We start from the raw sequence: 13991 nt of genomic DNA, 5'->3' as shown, positions 1-13991 counted from the left end.
GTGTCAGTGGAGTGCTTTTGTATTGTGAAGCTTGGAATAAAGAATTGGCATCTTTTGTGTTTCTCTTTCTCTATCAATCTCCAATTATTGCATGCATGCACCAATTCCAACAAAACTTTCCTTTCATCTCTCTTTTGCTATCCACTTCGCTCTAAGTTGTCCATTCCCCCTTGCCATCACACTGAGCATCATTAGCTGATTCACATTTGCTTGGCACTCCGCTGTCCATCTAGAAAAGGCCACATATACCTGGACGTACGGAGGGTGCCACATGATGAAGAGCCGAACTAGTAGCAACGACGATGCACATTCGACCTTAATAGGAAGGTTCCCACCCCCTAGTAACTAAGAGGCAAAGTGAGGGAAGGCCCATTTGACATTGCCTTGATCAAGTTTGCATGCTTGCCTTGTCTTTTGTACGATTTCTTATAAAACATCCCATTCCTGAAACTTATCCTCTATTTTTTTATCTCACTCCTCTAGCCACAAAGCAAAATATGCAAAGTCGGATAAGTTCTTTTGTTAACATGAAAGTTCAATGACCAAGTTTACATACTCAGCTTGTTTTCAATGCTTATTTTTACAACCATGCATGCCTCATATTTGCCTATATGTCTATGATCTTACAAGCCCTTGTCTCACCACATAAATGAGAGTGATTTTGCAGGCTCACCCTATTGCTTTGGAATTAGATAGGTTTCATGTTATCTATATCCATAACTTGAGAGCACATGAGTCATAATAATTCCACTATAGTGGAGGCAGCAAAATATACAAGCCTTTATCCTGTCATATCCTTTGAGTATACAAACAGATACCAAAAGAGTAACGATGTCCAAACCTAGAGCTCAACAAGGTTGTGCTTTCAATAATGGCTACATATACCCACTAGTTAGACTATGTAAGGACTATTGTTCCTGAAAAAGTCTTGCAGTCTTTGCTCCTGCATAGCTACTATAAGAATTTAGAGCAGGCCCCTTAAGGACCCACTTCATCTCATTTCAAGCGAGTTGAGAAATTTCTATACTCACTCAAGTGGAGGCACTCATCAAACGAAGCCTCTTGATGGTTTTATTAATTTCAGAGCTTTTATATGCCAACGAATTTCATTCTTATGCTCTCACTTCCTTTTCTTTACACAAGAAACTTGCACAGAAAAAATCAATGCTGCATTCAACAAAAGAACTGATACAAATGACTTCAAACATAGCCTCACCACTTCCCGGTCCAGCCTTTGTCTCTTTCAAATGCTCTTGATCATATGTGTCAATTGATGCACCAAAAACCCCAAGGTAATATCCTTTCACATATTCAGAATACGCTTCCTGAGGCAAAAAAAGGCAAAAACAATACAAACTCATTAAATCATCCAAGAATTCACAACCAAACAGGACCACTCCCTCTCAAAAAGATAAAGAAAGTAATCAATACCATACAATTTATGAATTAATGAGATATCTCACAGCATGCACCTGTTGAGCATTGACACACAACTCTTCTTAAGGAAGCTTTAAAACTAATATTAACGTCAGGCCACTTACTGATGAGGTTACATGTAGCACACGGGTTACCTTCGGAAGGCTTAGGCTTCTAGACTGCCTACTTCACGAGGAGAAGCTTACCGAGACCATCCCTCAAATCTAGACCCTTGGGGAACCCCTACAATGACTAGGCTTAGTGCACAGCCATGGGTATTAAAAAAATCTCCATTGGAATGTGTTGAGCTTTTGCTGTGGTAGAAGATTCCAACTACAAAAACTAGTGCATGATATTCTTATCATCATTGTTGATTATTTGCCTTTAAATGGCTGTATGACTGTATCAAGTGGATGGATGAATAATGCTTGTCACCCACTCATTGGCAAAAACAATTGAGAAGGTGAAACCTAAAAATGTTGTTTGAGTTTGAGTAGATGGGAATGAGAAAGAAACAAAGAAACAAAGAAAAAACGATATACTAACATCTTCGGTGGCCTGATGGGCCTATGAGACAAGGTACAATATAAAAAGTTTGCCATACAAGCCACCATGGGCTGATGCAACGGCTTGCTAGGGCCCTTGGTGAGTGCAATACTAAGAAACTCAAGAACTAAAACTCAAAACTGAGAGGATTAGGATAACTACAACTATTGGCTAGGGCAGGCAATGGAAGCTCAGAAAATGAGTGGAGAAAGCCAAAAACGAGCTGTTGTATTGAAAATGGTGCTACAAGGAATAGAGGCTCAAGAGGGAGCCAATATGACAAAACCCTAGGGATAAATGCCCTAATTGGACTAAGTGTCCTAACTGAACTAGGTGGTACATAAACTAACTGTACCAGCAGACCTAACTGACAATAACTAGGCCTACAAAGCACATACCAAGGAATAAGTGGCACCTACGTATAGCCCATAGAATGGCCTACAAACCCCCCTCCATGGTAGGGGCTGAAGTATCCTGGACATGGCTCAGGATACCTAAATATCTAATGTCATGGTTACACGTGTTCGTCCTGTAGGGATTAGCAACCTATGATTGTACAGAGTACAACAGATCAAGTCACAAAAGATACTAAGTTTAAAGCTTGCCGAAAAGCTTCAAACTTAGGTCGAGGTAGAGACTTCGTAAAAAGATCTGCCAAGTTGTCTTCAATGGGGACATAAGACAATTGAATATCACTTGCTAACAATCTTTACATAGTGTCACGGGGACGTGAAAACTGATGTAAAGTATATTTGTAACTCAATCCACGCTTAACCCAATGTTAACCATGGTTAAGTGTAGTAATGGTTTGGCCGTGAGAGACTAGCTAGAGGAAGTGCACCCTTCCTAGAAGTCCCTAGGGGCAAAGTCTAGGTGCACCACTAGATCCTAGGGGCAAGGCAAAAGCTTTAAAAGAGGGGTCTAAAAGTTGGGCCCAAGGACAACCAACGTTGTCCTTGGTATGGGAGTTAGGACTTTAATGAAGGGGCAAATGGCAAGGAGGAGGTGCCATATGTCATACATGTGTATGCATGCCCTTCCCCACCTTCCATGTCTCTCCCCTCACTCTCCCAGAGGTGCTGGACGTTTTCAGTTGTTCTTGTGCAGTTTTTGAGCTGTTTCAGTTGTTTCAAGCCTATTTTCACCTGTTTTAAGCCTGTTTCAACTGTTCCAAGGCTAGTACGCACTTCTGGGCAGTGCTAGAAGTCATTTTTTGACTTTCTGAAATTGTTCGTACGGACTGTACGTACGTCTGTACGACTGTACGAAAACCATGTACGGATGTGTACAATTGCCTCCAACATGTGCCCAAGGTTATCTTTTGTTGTTCTAGACCTTTTTGCACATGTTTGTTGCTATGTGGTGGCCCTTGGAGCTATTCTTGGGAGGAACTTTCCCTGTCGCTTTTGGCATACTCTCTTAGGAGGACTCAGGCACAGAACCCAAGGCACTTATTTCGGGGCAGATCTGTGGACCATCTTTCCTCTACAGCGCTTTCTTGTTCACCCTCCGCTCTCTACCTTCATTTCTCTCTTATCCTGATTGCTGGAAGTCACCTGCACCTTGCAGGGGGGCCTGGACAGAGGATAGGTGCGAGGAAGGATCTGGCCCCAGACAGTAGGAATTGATTCCAGGTTTTGTTTATCTTTGTTCTTTCTTGATTTGCAGCTTTTTGCAGTGCATGCGTATTGCTTGCAGTCCTTTCAGGACTCCTACACGTTCTAGCAAGCACTCAGAGGCAACGGTATTCATGTGGTAGGCCTAAGGACAGTGTGGATGCATGTGATAGCCTTAAGGCCTGCCTTGAGCTCAGTTTGCCAGTGGTATGGATGCTTGAATGCCTCACAGTTGGGTCTGATCAAAAGTGGATGCCTGAGTATGCCTTGCCAGTTGGAATTCTAGTGGTGCACTTGGATTAGATGCCCTGAAGACAAGTAGATTTGCAGAGAGGAACAGTGCAGCGATGAAGCCCTGTTGTAAAGCATTTCCATTCAGAAGCATTAAATAAATTCCAAAAGGGGCGCCAAGGCATTTGGGGCCAGTGGGTGCATTGTGTACTATTTTCATTGAGCAGGGGCATTCTAGCCTCACCTTTGTTGTTGCTGAAGTTTGTTTCTAAGTTGTGCTAAGCAATTGAAGTGACTGAAGCTTGCATTGTGGCCATTTATGAAGTTTATGACTAAGTAGAAGAAGCTCACTGTCCTTTTGTTTATTAAAGGCCGGTTTCACATAGTGATGCTGAACCTCAAAATGCTTTGTGCGAGCATGGAAAACTGAATTCCGTGCAACAGCCAAAGCAATCTGACTATCAGTGAAGATGACGGTAGGAGCAATCTGACATGCATAAAGATCTGCAAGTAGCTTCCGAAGCCAAACACACTACTGTAGCGGTAAAAGTTGCTCTGTACTCAGCTTCACAGCTAGAAGTAGCAATTGTACTCTGCTTATTGCTGAACCAAGAAACGCATGAAGTACCAAGCATGAAACAGTTGCCACTATGTGACACACGGGTGTCCGAACGGCCAGCCCAATCACTATCAGTGAATCCATGCATAACAAGTGAAGTATCAGCCTCATAAAGAAGGCCCAAATGCTAAGTGCCTTTGAGATACCTGAAGACACGCTTCACGGCATGCCAATGGTGTGTAGAGGGGCTGTGCATATATCTGCTCAACTATGAGACAGCATATTGTAGATCGGGTCTCGTATGGGATAAGAAAATAAAACAACCAACTGCCTGCTGATAGAGATTGACATCACATGAACCGCTGCCATCCTCAGAAGAGAACTGAAAACCAGGCTCTAATGGTGTGGATACTAGCTTGCAATTCTCAAACTGAAAACACTGCAAAAGCTATCCAATATACTTGGATTGTGACATCAAAATGCACCCCTCACTGCTAGCAAATGGGATGCCTAGATAGTAGTGCAAAAGACCAAGATCAGCAGACATAGCAAATGTCTTCTGCAAATCAAGCTTAAAATCTGCAATTTGCTTAGCATGTGTCCCAGTCACAAGCATGTCATCCACATAGAGGACTAAAATCAGCAAATCTGTCCCACTCTTGCGGATGTAAAGGGTAGCCTCTATGGGGCTATTCTGAAAGCCAAGTGTGAGCAGATGAGTATGTACCCTGGAATACCAAGCCCGAGGTGCTTGCTTCAATCCATAGAGGGCTTTCTTTAAGTGGCATACCTTGCTTTCAGAACCTTCAAACTCAAAGCTAGGAGGTTGGGAAACATAGTCCTCTTCCTTCAAATGCCCATGAAGAAAAGCTGGCTTGATATCAAACTGATGTACCTGCCAATGAAAGCAGGCAGCAAAGGCAATAACAATGCAAATAGGACCTCCCAGTTAGTAGAAATTCCAATTAATTAGGGCGCACGGTGTGGGGGGAGGGGGAGGGAAGGCTTGTGCATGGCATTTTGACACGTGGCAGCAAGTGCATGGCTGGCCACGTGTTCTGGAGGCTTCTAGCCTGAGCACTGAAGGAGGATGGAGTAAAGCGGGTCGATCATTTGATCGACCTCCCTGGAGATGATTTCCAAGACATCCCACGATGTTCCACTTATATGTTCCTTGTATGTGCATTGAGGTAACTAGGAGGAGGACTTCTCTCTACCTGGAGAACTCCATGAGATCATCATATTGTGAGAAAAGAAAGGAAGCAAGAGCAAGAGTGTGCAAAATGGAGAGAGTGAGCTGAATGTAGTTCACTCTTCAAAGTGTACTGAACTGAAGTCACTGAAGTGAAGTACAATGAAAGAGATAAGGGTTTTGTCTAAGTGACAAAACCCTATCTAATCACTAACCGTAGTTAGGGATTAGACCATGGTTAGGATGAAAAACCTCTGAGAGGGAAAAGTGCCCTTATTACATTACATTGGCCACTACCTAGAATAAAATAATAATTCTAACACCCCCCTACAATGCCAATGTGGTGTACAAGGTAGTGATCAATCACCAAAAGGAGATAAGTTTAGGGCACTGCGAAATGCCTCAAACTTCTATGTAGCTTCTCTCTGACATAATGATATTAAAACTCAATGTGCTTCGTGCGAGCATCAAACACAGGATTCTTTGCCACTGCTATAGCACTTTGACTATCAGTGAGAATTGAAGAAGGACCCTCCAATATGAGACGAAGATCAGCAAACAAATGTCGCAGTCAAACACACTCAACTGTCGGTGTGAAAGCTGCCCTGTACTCAGCTTCACATGAGAAAGTAGCCACTGTAGATTGCTTCTTGCTCAGCCAAGAAATGCAAGCGTTGGCCAAAAAGAAACAATTACCACTAGTGGACTGCCTGGTATCATAGTCTCCAACCCAATCTGAATCACTGTAAGCATGCATCTACAAGTCACCCCTCTTGGAAAACATCAAGCCAAAAGACTGTGCCTTGCAAATATCTGAAGATGCGTTTTACAACCTGCCAATGTGTTGTCTTTGGGTTGTGCATATATTTGCTCACCTGAGATACTGCATACTGAATATCGGGCCTGGTATTGCACAAGTATATGAGGCATCCAATACCCTGGCTGTAAAGTGTGACATCCACTGATTCACCAGCATCATTCATAGTAAGCTTCAGCCCCGGCTCCATGGGAGTGGCAATAGGCTTACAATCATGCATGTTGAACCTATCCAAGAGCTTCTACACATACTTGGATTGAGACATAACGATGCCACACTTGTCTTGTATAAACTGGATCCCCAAATAAAAATCTACCATGCCCAAATCTGTCATGTCAAATTCAGCTTTCAACTCAGCTTTGAAATCTGCAATTATATCCTCATTTGACCCTATGAGCAGCATGTCATCTAAATAAAGAATGATGACCAAAATATCCCCCCCATCCTTCTTGATGTAGAGGATGCTTTCCGTGGGACTATTTTGTAATCCCTTACTTGCCACGAATGAATCTATTTTGGCATATCATGCACGTGGGGCTTGTTTCAGCCCATATAAAGCTTTGTTAAGCTTGCAAACCTGAAGTGCATTGCCAGAAAGTTCAAATCCAGGAGGTTGCTTGACATAAACCTCTTCCTGCAAGTCCCCATTAAGGAAAGCTGTTTTTATGTCCAACTGATGGACATTCCAAACAAAATTTACAGCCATTGCAATAACTAACCTTATGGTGGTCATCTAAGATGTAGGAGCAAATGTCTCCTCATAATCTATGCCCTTCTTCTGTGCATAGCCTTTGGCAACCAGCCTTGCCTTGTACCTGTCAATAGACCCATCTAGCGTCCTTTTTACCTTGAAAACCCACTTGGTACCAATGGCATGCTTACCTAGTGGCAAATCCACAACATCCCAAGTCTGATTTTTTTCTATGGACTGCAACTCATTGTGCATGACATGCATCCAATGCACATTATCATTTGCTTCTTCAAAAGAGTCACGCTCCTCTTCATCAAGAAGAGTCCCTGCATAAGCTGTCTCAACTGAAAGAGCCCCCCCTGCGTGCCTTACTACACTACGAGTCCAGCCAGGCAATGGGGCTTCAAGCCTACTCTCCCGCAGAGTCTGAAGCAACCAATTCGGGACTATTTTAGCTGTGTATCTCTTCAATCTCTTGCCTGACAACTTCATCCACACCCTGTGGAGATACAAAATCAGCAGGTGGCTGAATCGGGGCATGTGGATCAAGAAGAGGTGGCTATAAATTGTAAATTCTGATTTTCAGCAGGGAACCAAATGCTATAGGAAGCATCCCCTCAAACACATCATCTGAAGAAGCTGGAATCTGAAATTCAGCATGTGTATGTGCTGAATTTTCATCGCAGCAATGGGAGTACTCACTAATAATGCAAGATCGGATCTTTTTTCATATAAATCAAGCTGAAAAAGACCCCGATACAAAGTGCCAGACAACATCAGAGCATAGTCATTCTCTTTGTCTCTGACTGCGCACTCATCATAAAAAACCTGAAATCCTCCTCTATTAAGAGAGGACACTAAAAGCAAATTCTTCTTTATGCCTGGCACATAGTGAACATCTGTAATTCTGAAATCTGTGCCACCAGTGGATGTGAGAATAATGTCTCCCAGTCCACACACTGAATAAGAAGAATTATTTGCACAAGTCACCTTCTTTTTTGTGGGTGGAGGATGCAAAGATACAAAAAGACTCTTCTTGGAAGTGATGTGCTTTGAAGCACCGCTATCAAAATACCAAGTATACATTGTCTCATTGACACAGAGAGAGAATGCATCCTTTGAAGGATCATAGCTGCAAGTCAAAAAAGCATAAGGGTCATCATCATTAGTGGCTGTAGCATCTGAACTACCCACTGAAAAATCTGAAGTGCAAGACAGAAAGGCATAGTACTCTTCCACAAAGTTGGCTGCAACATCTCCCCCATCATGAGGAGCTAATTTTTTTTTTCCGAAAAAACAGTGCTAATTATATTACTTCGAGAACAAGATACAAGAGATCAGCGTATAGCTGACGTCTGCGTTCACAAATCGGACGCAGCCCTAAAAGGTAGCAAAATAAACCATCCTCTCACGGAGGGATAAGACAAGTATGAATGAACAGCCATCGGGGTGGTGAGTAATGCCACCGAAGGCCCTGCGTAGTCTGCGCGAAGAAGAGGCCCTGTGTGTCCCAAGCCTGGAGGAAGCGTCTCCGATTCTCCTCACCGGCCCGGGAGTCTCCCTGAATCTGGTCCCAATGGCCTCTGAGAGTATGAATAATCTCACTCCAAATCTCTGCCATGATCTGGGCAGTAGATAAGGAGGTGCCACCTAGGATCTGCGCGCAGCGCGAGGTCCAGATGTGCCACCCTGTGATGCTGCTAATAATCTCCCAGACTGGCTGCCTCTCCCGGACTCCTGTATCAGCCTCTGCTAGGTGCTGTGGGATGCCCTCGAGCGGTCTCCACGTCCCCTGTGTAATAAGGAAAGTGGGGTCCCGCTGGCATGCCTCGAATAGGTGATGAAGACCAGGTGCGGTGCTGCACCAACAGAACGCGCCCCAAGTGATCAATCCTAGCTCTGGTGCTGCGCGAGTAAGAATCCCAAAAGTCCACCTCCACACTTCCTGGGCGCGCGTGCAGCTCCACAGGCAGTGTTTTGGTGTCTCCTCATCCGCATGGCAAATCTGGCAGCAACCGTCCTGGCCTATCTGCCTCAACCAGCTCCCCACTGGAAGACCTTTGTGGGCAAGAAGCCACAGGAAGTATGAGATCTTCCGCGGCCGCCAGCTCTCCCACAAGGCCTTCCAGAATGCTTGCAAAAAGAACCTGGAAATACCCTGTGCGTACCAGCTGGGTCGCTGGGTGGGGGGGCGGCACTGCATCCTCCCGAGAACTCGCCTGCCCAGAGTCGTACTGTAGGCGAAGAAGGAGGTCGGCCCCTGTCCTGTCACAATCTCTGGCCACCACCACTCTCCTGGGTCCCACTCAAGCTCTGACAAGGCCCACCCCTCCCAGAGCCAAAGGCGCCAAAGCTGCACCTGGTCCTGCTCGATGCTAGGGTCGGTACGCCAGACCTTCCCCAAGAGGCCTACGACCCGAACCCTCTACCACGGGAGTAGGGGGTCGATGAGCGCACCCTCTCTCCTGAGTCGGCCATCCCCAGAGACCGCGAAGGAGATAGAAGAGTCATCCAAGCGTCCTGCGATCACCAGTGGAATGCCGCGGGGGGTGAACTGTCCCAGCCAACGGGTGTCACCAGGCATGAGAATCTGATGCTCAGGTGGAACCAACCAAGCAGCTGGGATCGCACCGTCGATCTCCGTACGTCTCGCCTGGGCTCCATGTGCACCTCCAGCTGCGTCTGCAAGATCAGTCATCTCCAGATGTCTGTACGTATCCCTCCAAACACGAAGGGATCGGGCTGGCCCCCTCATCCAGCCGTCCCACCTGATATGTGATCTCTCCCCCAACTGAAGACCCTCGGCATCTCTGACCTGACCGTTCCAGATAAGCGGCTATCGATCGATCTCCTCCTGACAGCTGGGAGGGGACTGAATGAGACTGAGACGGAGCCGCCTCCAAACCATGAGGAGGCTACGAACGAGTGGGGAGCGGGGCTGAGTGAGCGGGGCGGAAGTGAAGATCCACCTGAGGGACGGTAGCCACTCTCCACCTCGGCGCGGGACACAAGAGCCGACTCCCTGCTGAAGTAACATCTTCCACGTCTGTCCCCCTGGGGTCAAACCGCGAATGATAAGCTTGCCTAACAAGGCCTGACTCTGAAGCTCTGGATCAATGACCCCCAGACCACCCTCAGCCTGCGGAAGAATGACTGTCTGCCAAGCAACCCTGGCTCTGGTATCTCTATGCCCATCCTCCCCAGACCAAAGGAAGTTCCGAACCAACCTCCTGAGCTGTGCCACGCTGGATCTCGAGAAGCACCAGCAGGAAGCCACATACCAAGCCGTGGCTAGAAGGACCTGGTTAACTACCAAGGCACGACCTGCAAGGGAAAGCTTAGCAGTGCTCCAGAAAGCCAGCTTCCGTCGGATGGAATCTAGCACCGGGAGAAACTGCTGAGCTGGCGTGATGTCTAGGCCGACCTGGAAGCCAAGGTATCTAGCTGTCTGTCCACGTGGAATCCATCTGAAGCCCAGAAATCGCCCCCACTGAGAACACGCCCCCGGATCTGTGAGAAAACCAACTGATTTGTTCCAGTTGATTTTCGCACCAGCGGCCGAGCTAAAAACCTCCAGGGCCATCCGCACCCTCTCTAGCATCCTCTCATCGTCCTGGACATAAAGGGTTGTATCATCTGCGTACTCCGAGTCCAGAAGCTCCGTGTCCTCCCGGAGTGGAAGGCGAACACCCCTGAGCCCTGTGGACCTCGCCCGAAGGTAGTAAGTCAGGCCTCGGCGAAGAAGAGAAACAGGTAAGGAGCCAGGGGACAGCCCTGACGTACTGATCTCTCCAAGCTAAAGCGCTCACCCATCCTGCCTCCAATGATGACTCTGCTAGACGCTGTCCTGTACAAAGCTGAGATACCCTGAATCCAACCTGCCGGGAAACCTAGCCGCTCCAGAGTCCCCTCCAAAAAGGACCAGTCCACGCGATCGTAGGCCTTCTCGAAGTCGAGAAGTAAAATGGCAAGGTGTGATCCGCTGTACTGAGCCCACTCCGCCGCCTCTGAAAAGGTGAAGACATTATCCAGGATACTGCGATCCTGGACAAAGCCTGTCTGAGTGTCATGGACGAGGTCTGGAAGTAGAGGCCGAACTCTGGCACTGATCATCTTGGCGAGGATTTTGTAGGCAGTGGTAAGGAGAGTGATCGGACGCCACTGGCGGATCTCCTGTCTATCTCCTCCCTTCGGGATGAGGCAAATCAGTCCTGAGGAAAGGCTCTCTGGCATCTGACCGCTGCTGAAAATCCCCTGCAGAGCTGCAAGGAGGGGCTGATGGATCTGGTCCCAGAAGGAGGTGAAAAATGCTCGGGATAGCCCATCCTCACCTGGGCATTTCTGTCCGTCGATAGCCATCAAGGCCTCCAACATCTCATCCGAGGTGAACGGCGCCAACAACGTCGCCTGCATGCTAGGCTGGACCAGGGATGGAATATGCCTCCACACCTCCTCACGGGCACGACTAGCACGAGGGGCAAGCGGCTCCTGCTGGAAGAGGGTCCTGTAGAAGTCAGTGGCCAACCCCAGGACCTCCCCCGGATCCGTAACGATGTGACCATCCGCTGTCCTGAGACTCCGAAGCTGATCACCGGCAGCTCTCTGGCCGTGCGTCCTGAAGAACTCCCTGCACATCCGGTCACCCTTCCGGGCCCAGAAGGAGAGAGAGGCGTGATAGGAGAACTCGGAGCGACGCTGGAGGGTCTCCTCCAAGAGGGCTCTGGCTCGAAGGGCCTGGATCCGAAGCTCCTCCGAGCCCGGGGAAGCCTGCTGAAGTCGCTGAATGGAGGCGAGGTCCCTCCGAAGAGCTCTCTCTCTGCCCCACCACTCCTGTCGAACCTGTACGGCTGCGAGCTGGCAGATCTGGCTGGACTCCTGCAGAGCCTGCGCGACCGAGTCTACCAGATCCACGCCCTCCCCCCAGTCTCTGTCCCAAAGACTGCAAATGCTGCTGCGCACGTCCACCCTCGAGAAGATGGAGTCGGGAATCCTGCATGATCGGGGGGGGAGAGTCTGGGCTGCCGAATCTAATGATAGGAGCACAGGCGCATGGTCGGAGAGTGTCGTCCCTGGAACTATACCCGCCTGACCGCCTCTGCTGATGGCCCAATCACTGACATAAAATCTATCAAGCCTCTCCAGGAGTCTGCCTCCTTCCCTGCGGAAGCCCCAAGAGAAGTCCAGGCTCCCGTGCCAACGCCGGAAGGACGGGTCTCTCCAACTGTCCCTCCCTCCTGTCGCGAAGATGAAAGAGTCCCAAGCTGACTGCTCTGCCTGAGCCATACCTGTGAACTCCGGATCTCTACCCTGCTGGTCCTCCAAGGTCTCCAGGTTGTTGAAGTCTCCTCCAACAATCCAGGAATCCATGTCTGGAAGAATCCCTGTAAGTGTCCTCCAGAAGGTGGCTCTGCATCGGAGGTCTGTGGGAGCATAAATGTTGAGGATTCCTATTTTGGATCCCTCCAAATTCAGGCCTACCCAAAGGGCTCGGCCTGGGATCAACGTGCCGTGACCAAAAACTACCTGGGCTAACTGCTCGCACACGGAGGTACAGACACCCCCGCTCCTCCCCTGTGCGCCGATCGAAGGCTCCCAATAAGTGTAGGAGCGTCCAGGGAGAACCTTCCCGCAGCTACGGGCATGAGCCGCAGAAAGCTTGTGCTCCTGGAGCAACAGTACATCCAATCGACCAATCACTGCAGGCTGAAGTTCCTGTCGCAAAATGAGCTTCCTGGGACCACGGGTGCCCGAAGAGTGAAACCCGTTCACATTCCAGGATACGAGGTGTAGGCTCATGGAGAGGGATGGGGGGCTGCGAACAGTTGTCTGCTCGCGGTCGAAGTCGAAGAAGAATCAGACATATCGGAATGGAGGCCCTGCCGCTTATGAGAAGGTTTGGAGGGGGAGACGGGGTCGTCCTGCCCGTTCTTCAACACCTTCAGCAATGGCGAGAGGCCTCTGGTGCCATGAGCAAATGCTTTCTCGAGCCAGCTCGAGATCTCTGAAGTGGTCATCCCGTAGAAGGTTCGGAGTTTCTGTTGGGACCAAGCTCTGACATCCTGGGGAAGAGGCCATGACAGGGGGGGTCTGAGGATCACAATCAGTCGGAAACGTTTGGCAGCGCAACGCCACCGCAAGCGCACATCGCCCTCGGACCACTGAGTCTCGAGGAGCTGCCCACCGGACGGGCCTATCCAGGAGCAAATCTGGGCGTGTGTCTGCTCTCTGAGAGGCTCCCAAACCGAGTCGTCTGTCCAGGTCTCGGTGCCATCACTGAGGAACGTGAAGGCGAAGCTAGGGCCATCCCTGGGAGCCAAGGCAGCAATCTTCCCATCCGCCCCTTTGCGGAGCAGGAAGATACTAATGTCGAGACAAGCCAGGAAGGTCCCAAGGTCGGCCACATCCAGGTAGTCCCAGGGGCCAGATCTGTAAAAGTCTCGAGGAAGCTCTCTCTCCTGGAGCTGAGACCCAGCTGAGTCTGCCACTGAGGGGCTAGCGGGAAGGGAAGCCTGCTCCACTGGTGGTATAGGCTCCGGGTGTCCTGCCATCGGGGGGGGAGGGGGAGGAGGCTGTGGGATAGGCGACTCGGGCTCCACGGAGGCGACTGGCGGAGAAGGTGGAGGAGGTGGAGCGGGGGCTGCACTCGGCTGGAAAGCCGACGGTGCAGCTAACTCTGTAGGAGAGGCGAGGGGGACAGGGGGGGGAGGGGGATGGGGATGCATCTGGAACTGGGGCTGAGGGGGAGGGGGAGGAGACTGAGGAAGAGGAGGCGGGGGCTGAAACTGCGGGTCGGGCACAGCCATACTTGAATCCCTTCTCTTCTCTTTAGCTATGCGCTTCTTGCATTCTCCAATATAATGACCTGGCTTCTTTGTAATAGTGACAAATGCCTTTCTTTTTTTGCTTATCTGCATCACCCTTAG

General features: G+C 48.9%; 1 protein-coding gene across 1 annotated transcript in view; it reads right to left on the bottom strand.

Moving 5' to 3' along the window:
- The window catches only part of LOC147888980 (putative serine protease EDA2), a 144682-nt gene that overhangs the window by 79929 nt on the left and 50762 nt on the right, over positions 1 to 13991 (bottom strand). The window contains exon 9 of the mRNA XM_087392576.1: positions 1217 to 1325. Coding sequence (XP_087248702.1) covers positions 1217 to 1325 — 109 coding nt within the window. The remainder of the gene's footprint in view (positions 1 to 1216; positions 1326 to 13991) is intronic.

The sequence above is a fragment of the Dipteris shenzhenensis genome, chromosome 21 (assembly GCF_047967505.1).
Source record: "Dipteris shenzhenensis isolate YYH24624 ecotype China chromosome 21, Dip_SZ_1.0, whole genome shotgun sequence".
Classification (NCBI taxonomy): Eukaryota; Viridiplantae; Streptophyta; class Polypodiopsida; order Gleicheniales; family Dipteridaceae; genus Dipteris; species Dipteris shenzhenensis.
The sequence above is the reverse complement of the archived record's forward strand: the minus strand, read 5'-3'. Positions and strand labels throughout refer to the sequence as shown.